The 20,419-nt window shown below is 35.3% G+C and overlaps 1 protein-coding gene across 1 annotated transcript in view; it reads left to right on the top strand.

Moving 5' to 3' along the window:
- The window catches only part of SPTBN1 (spectrin beta, non-erythrocytic 1), a 171,856-nt gene that overhangs the window by 86,492 nt on the left and 64,945 nt on the right, over positions 1–20,419 (top strand). The window contains exon 3 of the mRNA XM_070932247.1: positions 16,800–16,951. Coding sequence (XP_070788348.1) covers positions 16,800–16,951 — 152 coding nt within the window. The remainder of the gene's footprint in view (positions 1–16,799; positions 16,952–20,419) is intronic.

Raw genomic sequence — 20,419 nt, 5'->3', positions numbered from 1 at the left:
ATTTGGTGAATTAAGTCTTCTGGCCTTCTCCTAGTGGTGGATCACAACAGGGCTAGTCATTAAACAACAAATCCTTGTTATAGAATATCAATAAAATACAGGAAGGTATTAAGTTTGTTAGGGTCAAATTCTTTGTGGCTCCTGCAGGATTCCTCTCACAGAAACACCAAGCCACAGAAATGCTTTTACCCTGGAAAGTGGTCAAGGACTACCCTCTGTTGTACTGGAGGGCGAGTATAAAAAGGACCCAATGCCTGAAAGATTTTGTCCTCATGACACAGGAGAAATAGAAACTCGGGAATGTCATTCTAAATTGTCTGTTCTATAAGGTCTAAACTTATTTTTGCCTTGATTGGAGATACCTTCATACACCTGGGTTCAATTTCTATTAGAGGTTGATCATTCCTGGGGTTGCAGGGTTCTGCATACCTGCTTGCAAAATTCAGCAGGCATATACTGAACATAACACTACTTAAATGTATTGATTTGTTGCTTACGTCTTTCTTACGTTACTATATTAATTTTAGCCTCATTCCTTTTTTACTGTTACAGATTATCCATTTCTGGATGTTTTCTATTATTTGTGTTTTAGCTCATGGTTGAACATAGAGCCCTGGCATTTTTAGCACCATTTAACTCCAACTTGGGAGAAATAGGTCCATCGTTTTTATTGTTCAATTGGTACTGTTGTAAGACCATAATAAAGCCTTTTGTCTGTTAATGTAGCATTGAATATAGAGTGCAGCCACATGTAACAACAACATAACAGCTGCCCAGAGTCATGTTATCGGTGAGAGGAGTTGCACATAAATTTAATATAAATAAGTAAGTTGTACTGATTCCCTCATGAAAAACGGGATGAAAAAGTTGAATTATTTTTTATAGTCTTCTTTTCATCTCTATCCTAGTTAAACCATTTCTTAATCTGCCTGATCCAACAACTGTATCATAAATTGGTGGAACTGTAACTGTTCCATGTGATGAAGCACTGAACTGCGCGACAACTTCTCAGGGAATTTCTTCCAAGCTTGTCCTGACTTGGAATCAAGGTCATCATTGGATTCTTCTTGTGGGCATGATGTACACTGAACCTTTCTTGTATAGCAAGTATGCAACTATTATTATGTTTCGATTCCGACTGATTCTTAGCCCTCCTCTTGGTTTCTCCTATTCCAAGATTCCCAAATTACTCCAGGCTATATTTAGTCCTGTAAAACTAAGCATTACCCTCCCAGTATGCTAACTCACAGTTTAAGCAATTACCTCTGATGTTTTTAGGGTTGTGCGTACAAAGAACTATGAACCCATACTGGGTTTGTATAGCACATTGTATGTCAAATCATCCAACTGTGTTTTGCACAAACGTATTAAATCCAGTCTGAAAGTAATCTTTATATAAGGAGGAAACTCTGGTAAAAAAAATAGGAGAGGTCTGTTTCAGCAGGAAGTTACCTCTTTCCCAGTCAATGTTGGGACTTAAAATGGTCCACTTTGTCTGGTCTTCCAGACGTAGTGTGACTGATGTGATGCCATTGTACAGTATCCATGTCATCCCCTTTTAACTCATGAAGCTTTCTGCTTCTCAGCAGCATCCACTCTTTCATCCAAACAGCAAACTTCAAAGTACATTTTCAAATTGGGTACACCTAATCCTGTTTCCTTTGCATCTTGTAGCACCTTATATTTAATTCATTGTGTTTTGCACTGCCATACAAATGTAGATATATTTCTGCCACTATTTAAATAGCGCATCAGTTGTTAGAACAGGGTATTGACTGAAAGAAAACCATTCTAGGTAAGACATTTGTTTTTAATCACAGCAATTCTCAGCAATTACAGTTGTAGTTTCTTGCATCTTAACATATCTTCTCAAACTTCACTCCATAGCTTAAGATGGTTGTTTTGAAATAATATACAATTCATATTTGTCAGACTGATATCCAAATATTTTACCTTCTTCCCAATCTTAAAACCCATCAGTTTGGTTTGATTTTCTATTTTCATATTTTTGTTGACATCTTTGTCTTGTTTATTGATCTTGAAACCTTCTAATGCATGAAATTGCTTAAATTTGTCTGTTAATATTTCATTTCCCTTTAAAGGATCTTCCAGGACCAATACTAAGTCATCATCAAATGCCCTTAATTTAGTCATTTTTAAAATCTTTATTCCCACAATCCTCTCATCTTGTCTCATATCTGTATTCAGTATTTTAAGAAAGCAAGAAAACTGACAGTGGGGTCCCCTTTATCTCACAGGGTTTTGTTGTATTCCCATTAACAATTATTGGTGCTTTCTGTGAAATGCAAAAAAAAAAAAAATGTTTATATTTTATGAAATTCTGTCAAATTTATATCTTCTAGAAACTTAAACAAGAAAAGCCCAGTTCAAACAGTCAAAGGCCTTTTTCTACATATTTAAATTGATGCAGCTTGTTTTTCATTATGTTGCTCAAAATATTCCAAAATATCCAACACGTTTCTAACATTATCTTTTAACTGTATTTTAAGTAAAAAACACACTGATCCACATGAATAACTCCTTGCAAATTTATTTTCAGTCTGTCAGCTAAAATAATCATAAACAACTTGTAGTCATTATTCAATTATGATAAATTTCCTGTTAAAGTCAAATTTTTAGGTATTTATGCTATACTGGCCTTGTTCCAACTCTCTAGCATCTTTTCTCCCTGTAAGAGACAATTCATGGTATTTTGTAGAGGTTGCAAAAGTTAATCTTTATAGCATTTATAATAAAGAACCTGATGATTCATCTTACCCAGGCACCTTTTCTAGTTTAATATTTTTATAGTTTTGGAAACCTCCCTAATTGTTATAGATCCGTTCATAATCTGTCTCTGCTCCTTTGTTAATACTCAATAAGTTTTGTTTCTTTATATATTCATCAATTTTCTCTAATGAAATGTCACTTTGTGTGGATATATAGATATAGATAGTAATAATGGAATGCTTTTTGTATTGCCTTACTGCCTATTAATAACTATCTTCCTCTTGTAATTTCAATATAATTTTCTTTTGAGTTTTTTGTATTTTGTATTCTAGCCACTTTCTTGGTTTATTTGCAAACTCTTTTTTTTTTGTTTTCATAACTTATTTTTAATTTCCATTTTTCTTCCTGTTAACATTGATAATTGCTATTACAGAAACTCAACTTGTTGAGAAACATTTATCTTCCTTATAGTTTGTTTTCTCTTAACTCTTTATAAATTCACTAATAGTGTATAAAATGAACTCGAATAAAAGCTTTATTTGCATCCCAAACCATTTTTAAATCAGTGCTTATTTTTAAAACATTCTTTAATTTCTGTTTACAATCCTCAGCACTGGCTTCTTTCTGTAGCAGTATTTCATTCAGTCTCTATCTGAAACAATTATATTTCTTTTATAAATCAAACTCACAGTATTATGATCTGAAAAAGTCTTTGGAAATATCTCTACTTTAGAAACATTAGTGGCCAAATTCTTTGAAATCCAAATCATATGTATTCTTGAAAAAGATCTGTATCTTTAAAAAACAGTATAATCTCTAATTATAAATTTTCTGTCTTCATATTTCAAGTAGCCCTAAATTGTCCCTCTGATAAAAAAAAACAAACAAACCCTTGAACTCTTGGTAATTTACCTTGAATGATTCTAATTTTTTCTCCCTGGAGTTCTAGCCAGTTGTAGGGGATCTCTCCATCTCATCAACCACCAGTTTTCATTAAAAATAACATTAGTTTTTCCACAAGTCATTTATAAAGCATACTTGTCCTCATTGGAGACATAAATTCCCACTATCAAAATTCCCCCCCCCTCTCCCCGTTTGATTGTGTCTGATTCTTGGAGACTGTCTGCACAGGTCTCTTGAGTTTTCTTGGTTTGCCATTGCCTCCTTCTTAGGGCTGAGAGAAAGTGACTGGCTTTATTAAGGCAATACTAGAACTCAGTATCTCAATTTCTAGACTGAGGCCTTAACCATATTGTCTGATTCTTTCAAAGTTTTAGTTCCATGGAAATTAATGTCCATCCTAGTAAATCTACCATACTCACCAGTCTATACAAGTTCTGGTTTTTTAGGAAAAAACAAAAATTGCTTGTTACTGATTTTGGGATGTTAAGAACTTTTTGAAGAGCAAGTTTCATCACACAGGAAGAGTTTCCTTCTACCCTGGATGAAAGAAATTTCATATAAATTTAAGGATTAAAAAGCAAAATATTAATTTTTGGAAAATGGCAAATGGAAAACCAGAAAGTAGATTTTGAAAAGTTAAGGTAACAAATGGACTTGAAAGAATATTTTCTGTGATCATTTAAAAAGTTATAAAAGTATATGTGAATATTTTGAAACTAATTAAGAAATCCTCCCATGGGAAAGTTTTGCTGGTTGGAAAATAAACATGATAAGAGAGGACTTTGAAGGTTGACTAGAGGTAACCTGAAAATAACTAAGGATTAAAATTAAAGGAGAAGAGATCTGTTAATATAATGGAGCAATATCATTTGACTATAGAAGAAATTAAACTAAGTACTCAGAAATAGCATTCAAGACTGTCTTCCACTATAAAAATGAATTAAATACAAAAGAGGGACAGATAACACACTAGCTGTGCTAAAAGCTGTGGTAAAAGCTGTGTTAAATTATTGAAGCTCTTCCTAAAAGGACACAAAGAAAAAATGAAAAGAAATCAACTTCTGGTATACTTTTGTTTTATAAAATCTATCAATTGTCTGCACTCTTTATTAGTAAATAAAAAAAAACATTCCCACTAAGAACTGGTTAATTTGTTTAAATTAATTCCAATTTATTTAAAAGTGCTTTCACCAAAAATAATTCAAAATAACTGCCCCCTTTATTCATTTTAAACTTTTTCACATTGGCTCATTGTTAAGCTTTTTGCCCTAAATTTCTAAATCTTCGAAACAGCTATCTTTTTTCCTTTGTACAGGTAGTCCTCAATTTACAAGCACATTGAGCCCAAAATTTCTGTTGCTAAGCAAGACAATTGTTAAATGAGTTTCTTGCCCCATTTTACGACATTTTTGCCACAGTTATTAAGTGAATTACTGCATTAGTTAAGTTAGTAACACAATTGTTTAGTGAATCTGGCTTCCCTATTGACTTTGCTTATCAGAAGTTCGTAAAGGTGATCACATGACCTCAGGACACTACACTTGTCATAAATACATGCCATTTGCCAAGCATATGAATTTTGATCACATGACCATGGGGATGCCACAATAGTCATGTGTGAAAAATGGTCATAAGTCACTTTTTTCAGTGCTATTATAACAAATGGTGATAAGTTGAGGACTACCTGTAATCCAAAAAGAATTGCAACTCATCAGGTGGAATTTTATTCTGCTGCTTAGAAAATCTCTTTAGCTTTAAATTAATTATATCAAAAAATGATTAAGAAATGAGATTTGGCTGAACTTTGTGTCCTTATAATGGGCTGCAGTTATGACTTTGAACTTGGTTGAAAATTCTCAACTCCCAACCACCCAACGAATTAGCCAATTGCAAAAACCTCAGTTCCTGCAATCTGCTTAAAAGGAGTAGTGTCCGGAGTGCAAGGAGGCAACCTTATGATCTCTCCTTTTGGCAGAAAGCAGACATTTTTGCAATTCATGGCAGTTGCAGTGATGTTTTCCATTTATTCCTCTTGATTTGTAGCATTAACCCCAGGTAATGAAGAACATTTTAAGATAAAGATATAAACAGATAGGACAAAATATGTGTTTAATTTGTTGTATGGAGAAAATGAAACATGGAAAAGAATTTATTTCTTCCAAGGTAGTACTACTAAAACTCAAGTGAAAAAGTGGTACAGTCTATCCCAGGTCAACTTGTGGGGGCATACTTGACATATCTCATCACATAGAATCATTCCTACTGCAAATAATGAAAGTAGAATCAAGCAACATTTTCAGTTATTTCAATTGTAATGAAATCCTGGCATTTTTCCAGAGAAATAAATTTTGCAAAGCACAATCATACTCCCAGGAAAGCAAACACACTAGATTGTGGCCTTATCAAAAGATTGAAATTCTATTGAATTACTTATAAATAACATGTATAAAATTGGGCTCCACTTCCTTGTTTTTTAATAGGAATCAAAACTTATTGCTGGTAAATACATGTCTTGCCTCTATTTGAACACATCAAACAATCATGAGACAACCACTTCCCCAAGGAATTGGTTCTGCTATCAAACTGCTCTCACCATTGAGAAGAAGAATTTACACCCTGCACAATTAATTTTCGTGATTTCCTATGCTTGCTAACATGGGGTGAATAACCTCTTATGCAGCATTGCTTGCCACTGTAACACAATTAAACTTTTAATGATCTTATTCAACAATTTAAAAGTATGAAGAGACTCTTAAAAATAAATTCTGGTATTCCGCTGCTTAGAAATCTGATGTATCCCCTTTCTTTAAAAAAATTAAAATGCTGCAATATTTTTATCTCTTACGTTAGGACATATGCCTTTTTTGTTTTGTGTACTGATATGTGAAGGTCTCAGTGTCTTTCCCAGATGAGTGATTTTCTCATGCCCAATCTCCTGTATTACAGCATGAATTAGCCCTCGGCAGAAAAAAGTGATTCTTTTCTAAAAGAAAAAAAAAAGTATGAGCCACTACTAATGTTTTTATCATTGCTATATAAAGTTTTAGAGGAATCAGAACGAAAATATAGGTAGTTTATTCATGACGGACTTGCAATGGAAATTCCAGTCCCAATTATTTGAATATTACCTATAACCCAGTTGTTATATGCCGTGATTAAATTTTAAAATTTCTCTTTAAGGGCCAGTTTGGTCAGGACCAAAAGGTCTATGGCAGTGGTTCCCAACGTGGAGCCTACGCCCCACGGGGGCAATTTGATTTTTAATGGGGACAATTGGAATCTTGTTTAAACCAAGTTAATGGCTTTTTAGGCTTCCTCCATGTGAGTAGGAGTTCATTTTTTGAAAAATAAGAATTATATGTCACGAGTGGGGCAGTGGTGAAATTCAAATTTTTTACTACCGGTTCTGTGGGTATGGCTTGGTGGACGTGGTGTGGCTTGGTGGGCGTGGCAGGGGAAGGATATTGCAAAATCTCCATTCCCACTCCAGGGGAAGGATACTGCAAAATCCCCATTCCCTCCCCATTCCTGGGGGAAGGATATTGCAAAAACTCCATTCCCACTCTACTCTGGGGCCAGCCAGCGGTGGTATTTGCTGGTTCTCCGAACTACTCAAAATTTCTGCTATCAGTTCTCTGAACTACTCAAAATTTTCGCTACCGGTTCTCCAGAACCTGTCAGAACCTGCTGGATTTCACCCCTGGAGGGGGAGGGATCAGGATTTTAGAGATGCTTAGGTGGGGCATGGCCAAAAAAACATTGGGAACCACTGGTCTATGTAAACTCCTCTGTTTGTCTCAATAAATTAATCTGGAGGAAACATTGTTTCTCCACATACACCCCCCCATTGTTTCTCCACATACACAAATTAAAAAATGGATTTTAATACAAATGTGTGTCCTGTAATTCTGCAATCATGATTTTAGAGACAGTAATGTTCAAGGAAGTAGCTCTGGGGCATTCTTATATTTCTGCTCACGTCAGGGCTCAGGTCTATGCATGAATCAATCACAGTTACTTTAAAAATATTATTGAATATTTGAATATTCAGCCATTTCCAAAACATTTTACAAAAGTGTTCTGTAATTATTTCAGTTCATTTGTCATAGGCACAGAACTTGGGTCTGGCTATCCCTGTGGAGAACAGGGACAATATAAACTATGATTTTAAATCACATATATTACCAGTTATTAAAAGACTCTATTTTATAGCTGTTGTTAACATATGGGTATCCATAAGTATACTGCTTCCCTTTGAAAATCTACCCTGTAATTTAGCATTCCCCAGATTGTAGCTCAAGGCAAATCATTGTGTGTTGTTTTCTTGTGATGCTGCTCCCAGACTAAAGTTTGATTTTGTGTTGTGTTTTATGAATAAACAAAGTTGGCAAACTTCCCCTCTCCTGGCCATGCAATATGGGTGGCATTAATCCATGTATCCTTTGTGGAGAGAGCATTCAGGAAGGGTGGTACATGGCTTGTACTATAAATACTCTGATGTCTAGATCAGACCAAACAATCTTCCAAACAGTTTGGAAATGCATTGAATTTAACCACAATAATCCTCAATCAGCCTTGGTGAAACTGTGGATGGGGATTATGAGAATAGTAGTCATTGAAAGCTCATTATGTTGGGGAAGTTTGGTTTAGTTTAGTAAATTTTTAGTTCTCAATTTTGCTTTCAGCTGCATTTTGTTTTCCAATTGATGACTGGTAACCATAAGTTATTTTGAAGTATCAGCAGAACAAGCTAGTAAAGGACTTCCTTGAATCAAATCAGTTTGGATTGCAGTCCTGAAGTTCTTAATGTAGGGGGGAAATTAATCTAGGAAATTTTAGAAAAACTGGAGATCAAGGGCAAAATATCTTATGTGATGTAAAATTTGGGATTGGGAATTGGGAAAATAGGATGGAATTGGGAAGATAGGATGGAAAAGTTAATTTCTCACATCTCAGAATGGGACCAAAAGTGGGTAGTCCACATTGCGTTGATTATATATGGACTCCAGACTGTTTCTGCAAGCTCACAGATCTTCTGATGGTTCCACCACATTTGACGGTTTTCCATTAAAATTGATGGCAATTTGCCACAGTATAAATTAGAATCAAATGTAGCAATGGGAAAGGTTATATGCAAAAAAGCAAAATAAATGGAAAATTCCTGCACTGCTGATACTGCCTACTTCATATCATAATGATGTCTATAGCCTCAATGCAAAATAATCATACTGAACATAACAACAAGCAACTAGTTATAGAAAAGTTGTCTGCTCCTGATACGCGTAATGCCACATTTTGAGATATCAATAATCAAATTTGGTAATTATACTAATTACTTAACCAAAATTTATTGAATAATTCCTTTTGGGCCAATTACACAAAATTTATTTAAGCATAAACTATGGGTTTTTTTTAAACCACAGAGTCTGATTCACCTATTGTGTTTACCAAACTATAACAAACCACATGTATATATACTATGTAAACGCTATGTATAATGATGCTTGAATCATAGCTGTTCAGAGTGTTCCCTTTATTTTTAAATAAATTTTATTTTCCTAATAATAAAAAAATACAGTAACTTTGGCTTACTTTGGGTTTTATAAATAGTGGGACTATGTGCTAGCTAAATATTGGTCAGCCAGCAGTTACACTGGTTTTCATATAAAAACTTTATATGGTATAGTTGTTTCATAACCACTTGAAAAGGAGCAACAGAAGCTGTTGACCCTTGCAGAACAGCCTTCTTGTAAAGAAAAGCTTCAGGAATTGCTGGAATTTATGGAAGGCATATTTCCACTTCTTGAGAGAAAACGACACCTCCAAGGAATATTCTGCTTCTTCAAAACTAATTAGTAGCTTGTCCTATGTTCGTTCTTCTCTTACAATGATGACCTCAGTTTTTATCAGGTGGCCAGGGTGAGTCAGTGGTTACAGTACTCATTGATGTAATCCTGCTCTCTTTGATGGCCAGGATGAAGGTTTGATTTATGCAAACATAAGATGATTTAATTCAAACCTTTCCCACAAAGTAAGATTTCAGAAACCTGCTTTTAGACTTGGCTAGCAAGGACTATCTTAAGAAATAGAGGCCTGTAAAACACGTCAATTGAATATATGTAGATCTTTCTCTCATCTGCCCAAATACTCTGTATGCTGTCAATCAATTGGTGTCCTTTTTAAATTTAAAACAGGAAGTTATGATTCTTAGTTTCTGAACAATTCAGGGTTGTAATTCAGCTTCAAAATATGGTTTCAATCAATTGTCTCTGGTCTTACCAAGATGTATTGAGAAGAAATTGCATATGTAAGGACTTGTGTGTGTATTAATCTGTAATATGAGTACATAAATTTCACCAGAGAAGCAGATTAGGACTTCAGCTCAACTTCTCCCTCAGCTCTGAGATCATTGAACAGATATGAGCAAGTCAGTGCTGGCATCATCCATTACCGCTAGAATAAAAGTGTGACCTTCACCCTATTGTGGTTATGGGAACATAAGAGAAGGAGTCATAAAACTTAATAAAAATGCCAGGTAACTGATAATTGAATAGTTGGGAAATGTGTTGGCTGGAGTCACCATGATACAATAATTGTATTTTCTGTGCCAATTCAATTATTTTAGAAGATGTTTCAAAGCAGGTTAAAGTATAAGCCCTTTCTTGATAACAGATGGAAATTACAATACACAAATAAAATGGGACTGAAGTCCACCAACAGCTGCAAGCATTTAATTATCCACAACTCATTAAAATTTGGCTCACTTTTTACATCCCAGCACAAAACACACATTCAGAACAGTCCACCAGATCAGCCCAGGGCCTGTCTTAGTCCAGCTTTGTGTTTCTCACATTAGCCAACTGCTCCCAAATAAGAGACAGAGAGAGATCCCTCTGAAGTATTATTTTTCTGCAGCCAGTGTGGGAGGCATGCTCATCCCAGCACAGAGGTATAACAATATATTCTTCAAAACCAATAGCACTGAATATTTCGATATCATTTGACAATATAAACAATCCTCTAATTTCTTTTATTATGAAATAATATTTCAAATTGGAAGCCAGAATAAAAATAACCCATTAAAACATATTAGGGATAATCCATTAAAACGTATTAACATCCAGGGACAACTGATCATAGAACCTGGACTTTTAAAATATGTCTGAGCACAGCAGCAGTGGAGCATGGCATATTCCACATGGAAGATAATTTCATTGACAGGAACCACCATTGAGAAGACCATGTGGCCTTAAAGTGGCACTCTTTTTAAGCTGTGTAAACAGTACCTTCCCCAAAGATGCTACCTACCTAGAAAATATAAAGAAATACAAAATAAACTGGGGCAATAGAAAGTGTCCTGCAATGAGGAAAGGGGGAGGGGAATTGGAGGTTATGTTGTGAATGGGCACAACAACCAGAAACAATTTTGTGAGAGAACACAAAAATTCTCATAATTCTAAGTATGTCCTAATTTAGTTAATTAGCAAGCCATATTTTAGTGTACTATGCGAAGTCTGTCTTAAAATTTTAAGTAGAATCTGTCAAATATCTTTTCAAGTACAGCCAACACTCCTTTTTACAGATGATGAATACTAAAGCTTAGAGACTTTTCTTGTTTGCTTTCCTATTTTCAGTTTTACTTGTACAAAAGTATTAGCAGCCAAAAACCTTCTACTAGCTTATAAACTGGACTAGGGGTGTCCAACATAAGTAACTTTTAAGACTTATGGACTTCAACTACCAGAATTCCCACAGCCAGACTTTACACCACTGGTCTACACTGTATTGGATCTCAATTGGTTTAGATATGGAATACTTGTTATCAAACATCCATTAGAGAGACCTCTCCCTCCATTCTTCAAACCTTGACCAGAAATCTCAAGTACCAATCCTTTATTTGGACAACATTGTGTCCTTTGGGGTTTCCGTCCAGCGGAAATGTCTGTCCTTAGTGTTGCTTGGAGATAAGTTTGTGTTATCAGTGTAAACTTTTGAGAGCTACTTCCCTTTTCCTGCTGTGTGCGCTTTGCAATGATGCACATATTGTCTCCTTCCCTTTTCTTTCCCTGCACAATATGTGCGCATTCAGGGAGATAAATGTTATTACAAAGTACTAGATATTTGCTGCACCACCCATATCCTGTGGCTTTAATTAGAAATCTTCAGAAATTCTCATTTATAGTCTTCTGCCATGCCTATTCCGTATGATACTTTTGTCCATTTGTGCAGTGATCTCACATTGGTTATTATCATTGGTTATCTTGAATGCCTAGCATACTTCCAGAATGGCTTACATAACTAAAACAAATCTCTATTCTTGCCCAACCTAAAAGACACATTGAAGAAAGAAAAAAGAGGAGAAATGAAAAAAATGAGGAAATTTAGGCATTGAACAATTCAATATGCCTCTCCAATCAAAGGTCAATATGCCTCGCCAATCACTGCCTCTTAAAATAATTCATCATACTGTCCTTGTTCACTTTCAATCAGCTTGCATGGTTGTGAGATGATCAGATTTCCAGTACAAGTGCATCAATTCACCCTGATTGCAGAGAGATCTCAAAATTACCTGTCACAAAAGAAAACCTACATATATATAGCTTTTCTCTGACCAAAGACTTTACAGCTATTTTGTCCATTCATGGTGTCTTTAAACTGGGATAATCTTCTTTCCAGCTGGACAAAGCAAGGAAGAAATGCCGGTGTATGTCATCTTTCATGTTGCCAAAAAATGTGGCTTTGAAAGAACAGCATTCTCAATTAATTAATTAATTAATTGATTAAATGTGGCAGTCTTCTTAGATTGTTGCTTTAATTAATTAATTAATTAATTAATGCAACAATCTAAGAAGACTGCCACATTTAATCAATCAATTAATTAATTAAAGCAACAATCTAAGAAGACTGCCACATTTAGTTAGTCTTGGTATAGCTTTAAATCTTAGTAGCTAGAAGGGGAAAAGTTTCATTTTCAAGTTAAAAATGGCAAGAAAGCCATGTATAAAGAAGCTGGGGGTTGGTTATAAAATGCCTAACTGAAATGATCAACAGGTGTTTTCTTAGACAGCAAGCCAAAACAGCTATTTTAAAAATAATTTTTGCAATTAACAATTCTCAGAGTGCCTGCTCTCAAAATGGGCAAATGTTTCTGCCATGCTAGTTCTACACCTTAGAATATGACATATACGGGAGCCACGGGAGTCTCCATTTTATTGGACTAAATTGGGACACGCTGCACATGCATGGAACAGTTCTTCTTGGGAAAGTTCATGGAATATTCTCCAGAAATTAAGATCAGGTGACAGAGAAATAAACCATACTGTATGAAGGTGGTCATATTGAAAAAAACCATACAGTTAATATTTTGCAAAAGAAATGGGAAAATACATAATATAATATTGGATGTTATAATCCCAATTGATAAAGGGCGCCAGATTATGAATCTATGGATATTGGAAGTTCTGTTGATGGCAGAACATGTTCTAACATTATAAAGATATGCAAGGAAAGCAAAGGGAAATAATAATATACCAGGATATCTTTATCCAAATGATGCAAGTTATGTAATTTGCATCATTTGTGCAGTGACATCATGATTACTTGTACTGTATGCCAGTGTCTGATGTAACCATTTTGCTGAAGTTAAACAGGTTTAGATGTTCTTTAACTTAGAGGTATCCAGGTGGGCTATAAATATATTAAATAATGTAGACTTTCATATGCAGTATTTTTTAGATTTCTGCAATATGGTAGAATAACTACTGAGCAGTTAAAAAATAATGTTTTTGATGTATTTATTTATTCAATTTAGGTCCTTCCTGACTCCAAACGATTTGGGGCAGCTCACAATATAACATCATAATACTTAGCATAATCTATTTATAAAGTATATCTATTGATTTGTTGATGTTGATTTGTTACTAGCCACCAAACAGAGTTATAATTATTAAGTCACTATGCATAGGAAGATATCTATTAATATTTTCCAGTAGTGAAATATAAGTCTATTTTATGTAAATGTAGAAAAAGGATTTGTTCCTATTTTCCAGTGTTACGGAATTATACTGTATTTAGTGAAGAGCAGCTCAATTTTCATGAATCAGTTCATGTGTATTTCTCAATAAGGTAGTGCTAGCAATGTGGTTTCCAGTTGGTAATGAAGTACTTCCTTCTTCAGCCTGTGAATTATATCAGCTTCAGCAACATCACCTTATGGTGTGAACAATGACTGTTTGCAGAGGAACATTTATCCTGGTCTGGTCCCCAAGATTTTAAAACATTGGGAAATAAGAGAGAATATCTATATACGGAAGGTAACATATAGAATTGGCTTCCACCTATAAAGGTTATGGAGAATGTGAAGAAAAAGAAGTTAGTAGTTATCCTTTCCCTGTGGTTTATAGTTGTGTCAGGAATTGGTACCCTGATTTACCTGGAGGCATTATGTTGATTAGAGGGACACACTACCCTGTGGCCCTCCAAATATTGCTGAAGTAAAATTCTGAGTATCATTTTCCCATCAGAATGCTCCTTGGGAGTGCAGGTATTGTAATTTTGTAATACTTGGAGTGCCACAGGTTACATTTCTTTGACCTAGACTGTTACCTGCCCAAGATGTTGCAGCAATCTGCATTAGATGAGAGCAATTAAATATTTAAACTGGAAAGAACAAAGAGATTAGAAATTTAATCACTCTGCCTCTTGCCACAAGGTAACTGTGCCTTCAAAACAGTTCCCTCCAGATATAATGACAGTGTAATAAAAAGCTCTGAAAGGGTATTAAATATACCTGAAAAAGGGCTCACAGAGAACATAATTTCAAATCCTTCCTAGAAGCTACTTCAAAATACTTTTATCACCATGTACAATGTATGTCATTGTGTGTGTAAAATAAAAGACATTAAATGATCAGATGATGGACCTGTCTGGTGTTGGAGCTCAATTATAATTGTTACGTTGGCTGAGCAAGCAGTCATGAAAATATTCCTGAAAATTAAGTGGATTCTGCTTGTTTTTGGCTTTCTGTTAAATTTGATTAATTTCAAGTCTGGTACAGTTTTGGAAACAATTCACACCCATTGCTTAGTTTTCTTTTACCCCTTTAGGTTTTTTGAGCTAAATCTGCAAAAGGCAAAATTCTTTCAAGTGTTATTGGTACGGTAGTTATCTTATCCCGATTTACTGGCATTTTTTGTTGTTGTTGTTTAACTGGACTAACTATGGGGTAAAATTGCTTGCCAGCTTTCTTTTGAAAAGCAAGCCTACTTGCTTTTGTCTGAATCTGTTTTGTTCAGAATCTGTCTGAATTCAAATAGAATATCTGTTAAGATAAAAACCTGAACTGTGTTTTGGTCAACATAAGAGTTACAAACAGTCCATAGAAGATGGAAGACACCATCAGTACTGGTATTTGATGTTCTCCAGCCCTGTTTATTCATACAGCTTATAATTCAAAGTAGCATGAAGGGAAATGTAAAATCATGTAAACATATAAAAGAAGTAGCAAATTATAAAATAGGTTAAAATAAACAGCACAGAAACTATTCAGTAATAATTTGCAGGTAATCAATGTCAATGAGCTCTCTGGCAGACAAGCTGCGTCACTTCTCAAGTGAAAAGCTATTAAAACAGAAACCTGTGATGCAGTTGGAAAAGGCTGGGAATTGGGAGTGGAGTCAGGTCAAGGGACTGATTGTTATGAAGCTGAGACTTCTGGCTGCTATAGCATTTTCTCCTGCCTTATGAGTTCCTGCTCAGCAAATTCTACTCAACCAGTTTCATTTTTGTGCATGGACTGGAAGGCCTGGGAAGAAGTCTGGAAGTGATTCTTGGCTCATCCTGAATTATATTTGTGGGGTACTAGGAGTTGAAGGGTAAGGATTAGTATGATGGCTGGCTAGGGAATTCTGAGATATGAAGTCCACATATCTTGAAGTTGCTGAGATTGAAAAATGGTGTAGAGGGCATAGACCCACTGCCTTGATGGACAGTGGGAAAATCAATGACTAAAGCAACAATCAGAGCCCACTAAGCCCATTTGCAGAGAATAATTAAAAATAAAGAAATCATTAGAGAGCATTTCACCGAGGCAGCCTTCGGTGGCACCATCTTGGATTAGACAACGTATCTTTTATTTTATGTACACTGAGAGCATATGCACCAAGACAAATTCCTTGTGTGTCCAATCATACTTGGCCAATAAAAATCCTATTCTATTCTATTCTATTCTATTCTATTCTATTCTATTCTATTCTATTCTATTCTATTCTATTCTCTTACTATAGCAGTACTAATTAAAATAATTATGTGCAGTACATATATGGCATTTGTTTCTTAGTCTGGTATAAATTATAGGGTTGACAATAGGATCTTTATAGGTACTGCTTTGCTTATAACCACAATCGGGAACAGAAAATTTATTACTAAGTAGTGCAGTTATTAAGTATGGCAACACTTGATTGTATTCAATTTTATGACCTTTTTGCCACAGTTGTTAAGCAAGACATCACATGGCCATGACTGGCAAACCTCCCTGCTACTTCCCCATTGACTTTGCTTGTCAAGAGCTAGCTGGGAAGTCACATGTGATCATGTGACTGTCATAAATGCACAGGGGCTACCAAGCACCCAGATCACAGTAATGCGGCCACAGGGATGCTATGACTGTTGGGTTTAAATCATTTGGACTGAGAGAAAGTAACTAGATCAAAGCTTACCCCCTTCCCAATCCTTACCCAGCACATCTTGAGGGCAGCAAATTGGAGAAGGTTTTAACAATACATGAGGTTAATTTTGGGTTGTAGGAGAGAGATGAACCACGTACTGTACTCGTCTTGGTGCTTTTATCAGGATCTGTGATAAATCTTTGCCTCTGGAGCCTGGAAATTTGTTTAAGAATTATAGGTTAACGGATAAGTGGCAACACATGAATATAGATCAACAAAGGTCAAACCATTATATCTTTAACTAAATCACAATTTAGGAATCAGAACCTGGAAGCACTCTTGGATAATTGCTTCCAGTTGGAATTGAAGGTACTGAGCTACCTGAATGAGTAGCATAACTCAGTATGAAATATGATGAGACATGTCTTGTCCAGATGCTGTTTGTGTTTCAAATATAGTTTCTTATGACTAAGCCTTACCATATATTTTCTTCTTCACTAGATGAGCGAGAGGCAGTACAGAAAAAGACATTCACTAAGTGGGTTAACTCTCACTTGGCACGTGTATCCTGTAGAATTACAGACTTGTACACGGATCTTCGTGATGGACGAATGCTTATCAAACTATTGGAAGTTCTTTCAGGCGAGAGACTTGTAAGTTTCGGTTCTAGATATTACAATGCCAACTCTTGGTTCTCTTAAGCGTTTTGCAATTTCCTTTTATAAACCAAAGTACAAAATTGAAATATTTTACTAAATATATTTTATGGGCTAATTTAGATCTGTAGACCACTCCTTTTAAAAGTTTTTATTACACTACTTATAACTGGTTGAAATATTTGACACTATTTTCATATTTTCTAAGCCATGTTTAGTGGCCTATGATGTTTTTAAGGGAGCCTCTATTTATTTATAGATTTCTTTAGAAAAAAGAGTTAACAGTTCTGGACGACCTGTGTAAATCCCATCAGTCATAAGCATAAAACTGCAATTGAAATAAGAATAAAAACCTGAAACTTTAAACATTAAAACATTTGAATGCTAAAATAGCTAGATGAATAAATATCCTTGAGCCCCTTTCAGACTTTTCTTAGGGAGACTAGTTTCATCTCAATAGAATGTTTCATAACATGGGCCCCATACTAGAAATAAGAGGTTATGGAATTATGCAAAATTGAAGAAAGTTCTTTGAATCTTGAGTAATTTCTCATAACCTACCTTCTTCATAGTGTAGTAAATGCATTTCCCGTTTTTAAAATCCTAATAAAATATGTTTAGAGGAAGCTTCTTGCTATTTATTCCAGAAGTATAATAAAAAGTGGCATAACAACAGGTATGTTGAAAATCTTCAAAACTGCCAAACTATTTTATATATTTGCCAAGAGAAAGTGCATTCTTTCCTATCCTTTGTCATCAGCATCTGAGAAAAATATCTACATCAAGAAATAAAATAATAGATTTGTTTTAGGCAAAAATCAACTCCTAAACGTGTCATAATGCATGTGCAGCTCTCTATATTTTCAATCTATTGTGGAAGAGCCACTGTAGGGTAGTGTTAAGTTGTTGGACTAGAAGAGGGGAGAGCCCAGAACCAACCCACCCTTAGCCCCTGGAGCCAGATATTATTTTCCAGCCCAACCTGCTTCACAGGTGGTTATTGTGAAGAAAAAGAGGAACATTATATATTCCTTCTGTAAATTTCTTTTACCTCTTTCTCTTTTCCCTGCACTGATTTCTCCCCCCCTCCCCATATATTGATTGGAAACAGCAATGGAAAAAGGAGGAAAACCTCTCCAAAACTGTGCCTCTCAGTCCCAACCCCCTAAACTAGTCCAGTGAGATACAGTGGATGATAGTACTGAAAGCCATTGAGAGACCCAGGATAGTTGTAGCATCACATACCAAACTGTCCAAAAGTCATCATCATGGACATCTCAGTACTATGACCTGAACCTAGATTAAAAGCCACTGAGTCTAACCACTGAGCCACAAACCACTGGCGCAGTGGTTAGAGTGCAATAGAATGCAGTACTGCAGGCTACTTCTGCTGGCAGCCTGCAATTTGGCAGTTTAAATCTCACCAGGCTCAAGGTTGACTCAGCCTTCCATCCTTCCGAGGTCGGTCAAACGAGGACCCAAATTGTTGGAGGCACTATGCTGACTCTGTAAACTGCTTAGAGAGAGGACTGTAAAGCACTGTAAAGCAGTATATAAGTCTTAAATGCTAAATGCTAAAAAGGATCTAAATAATCCACTTCATCCAGGGTCCTCTGAATGCCAACCTCCACCTTAACAACCTTCCTCCAGAAGAAGAGATTGAGCAAAAATTTTCTAACTTGGTTAGATCCAAGGATGGCCTCTTAGAAGAGTGTACCACCCTGTCATGCAAAGAGGCATTAACCATCACTTGAACGCAGCCATATGCCTTAATCAATCAGTAAGGTCATGGGCTCACAACAGAGGTGGCCGAACTCACAGCCATAAAAACTCAGTAACAGCCATTTTGCAACATGGAATAAAATGGTAGCTACATAATGAGAAATCTGTTTTTGCCTTGGAGCTACCCCATATTCAAGGCAAAAAACCAATTAAACATTCTTTTATTCCAGATTAAGTCCTTTCTTGAAAACCAGTTTGATGTAATGCTTAAGGCATCATGCTAGAAACTGGGAGACTGAATTCTAGTCCTGCTTTAGGCATAAAGCCACCTTGGGCCACTCACTTTCTCTCAGCCCTAAGAATGACAAACCACTTTTAAAAAATTGCAGGGACTTGTCTAGATAGTCTCCAAGAATTGGATGTAATAAAACAACATTTTTTTTTGTGTGATGTGAACCAAGAATCTTTAATTTGTTGATAAGGCACATTGTTTTCTCAACTTGCAACAATTTTATTTTATGGTGATGATTTTGATTGTACTTAGTAATGTTTTCAGCTATTTGCTTACTTATATGGCTTTTACTGTGCTGAATAATTTACATACTTATGTAAATATTTATAAGCTACCTTTCATCAGAAGATTTAGGATATTGAACTTTAAAAAAATAGCCAAATTGCAATAAAATAAAATAGGAAAATACCTCTGTTCTTAGATACCTGTTTCCTGGGCTCATATGAAGACTTCTGCATTGTTCCCAGGCTATGGAATGCATTTACCAGCTGTTAATAATTTTTAACACTGATTATCATCCAAATTTCCTGTTTTTGCATTGGTTTTTTTATTTATTGATAACCATTTTGGGCGGGTATGACTCAAATAAATACATACTGCATGCAGTCTAGCTTATTATTGATTTAATCGTGTGTTGTTTATATTACTGTCAACTGACTCTAAGTAGTTTATAAAGCACTTCATCCTAAAACATTCATGATAAACATTTTAAAAGTCTACAATTAACTAAACAAACATCAATACCAAATAGCACAGATGTACATTAAAATAACAACCCTCTGATAAAATGTGAGCATATATTCATTCACGGATGAAAAGAGCAAATCTCTTTAGAATCAACGTAACAATTTATACAGGAAGTCTTTTTCAGCACAATTTCCTAAGTAATTCATTCTTTTAAAATATGACATACCTTCAACTACAAATAAACATCAAAATAAGGCAGTTTGCTAACATTTCTCTGTTTCAAAACTCAGTTTGTGAAACTTTTCTGCTTATTTTTTTCCTTATGCTAATATTTATTTTGTATTGCGTATACCAGGCAATAGCACATATAAGCATGTTTGTAACTAAGGGCTTCTCCATTTTGCAATCTAGAATTTAGATAAACTATCACTAAGAATTATTTCCAATATTGCATCTCCTTCCTTGCTTTTTTGGAAATATGTCTCAAGGCTTCAGAATACTGGAATAAATGAATGCAAATATAACTCATCCATTTTGAGGGTAAATTCTGAAAGTCACTGGGATTTGGATGGAACAAAGCAGACTAAAATTGAACCCTAACAAGATGGCGTTTTTTATCCATCATAGCCCTCTATTGGTTCCAGTGTACGACCTTGAAGGCAAAGCACAATCCCTGAGGAAGTAGGTCCGTGACTTGGTGCTCTCCTAGTCTCAAGACTAGTCCTCAGGTTATAGGTGGGGACCATATCCAGAAGGTCCTTTGA

Source organism: Pituophis catenifer, unplaced genomic scaffold, assembly GCF_029215685.1.
Source record: "Pituophis catenifer annectens isolate HBS135680 unplaced genomic scaffold, rPitCat1.0.hap2 SCAF_1, whole genome shotgun sequence".
NCBI lineage: Eukaryota > Metazoa > Chordata > Lepidosauria > Squamata > Colubridae > Pituophis > Pituophis catenifer.
This window is presented reverse-complemented; position numbering and strand designations above follow the sequence as displayed.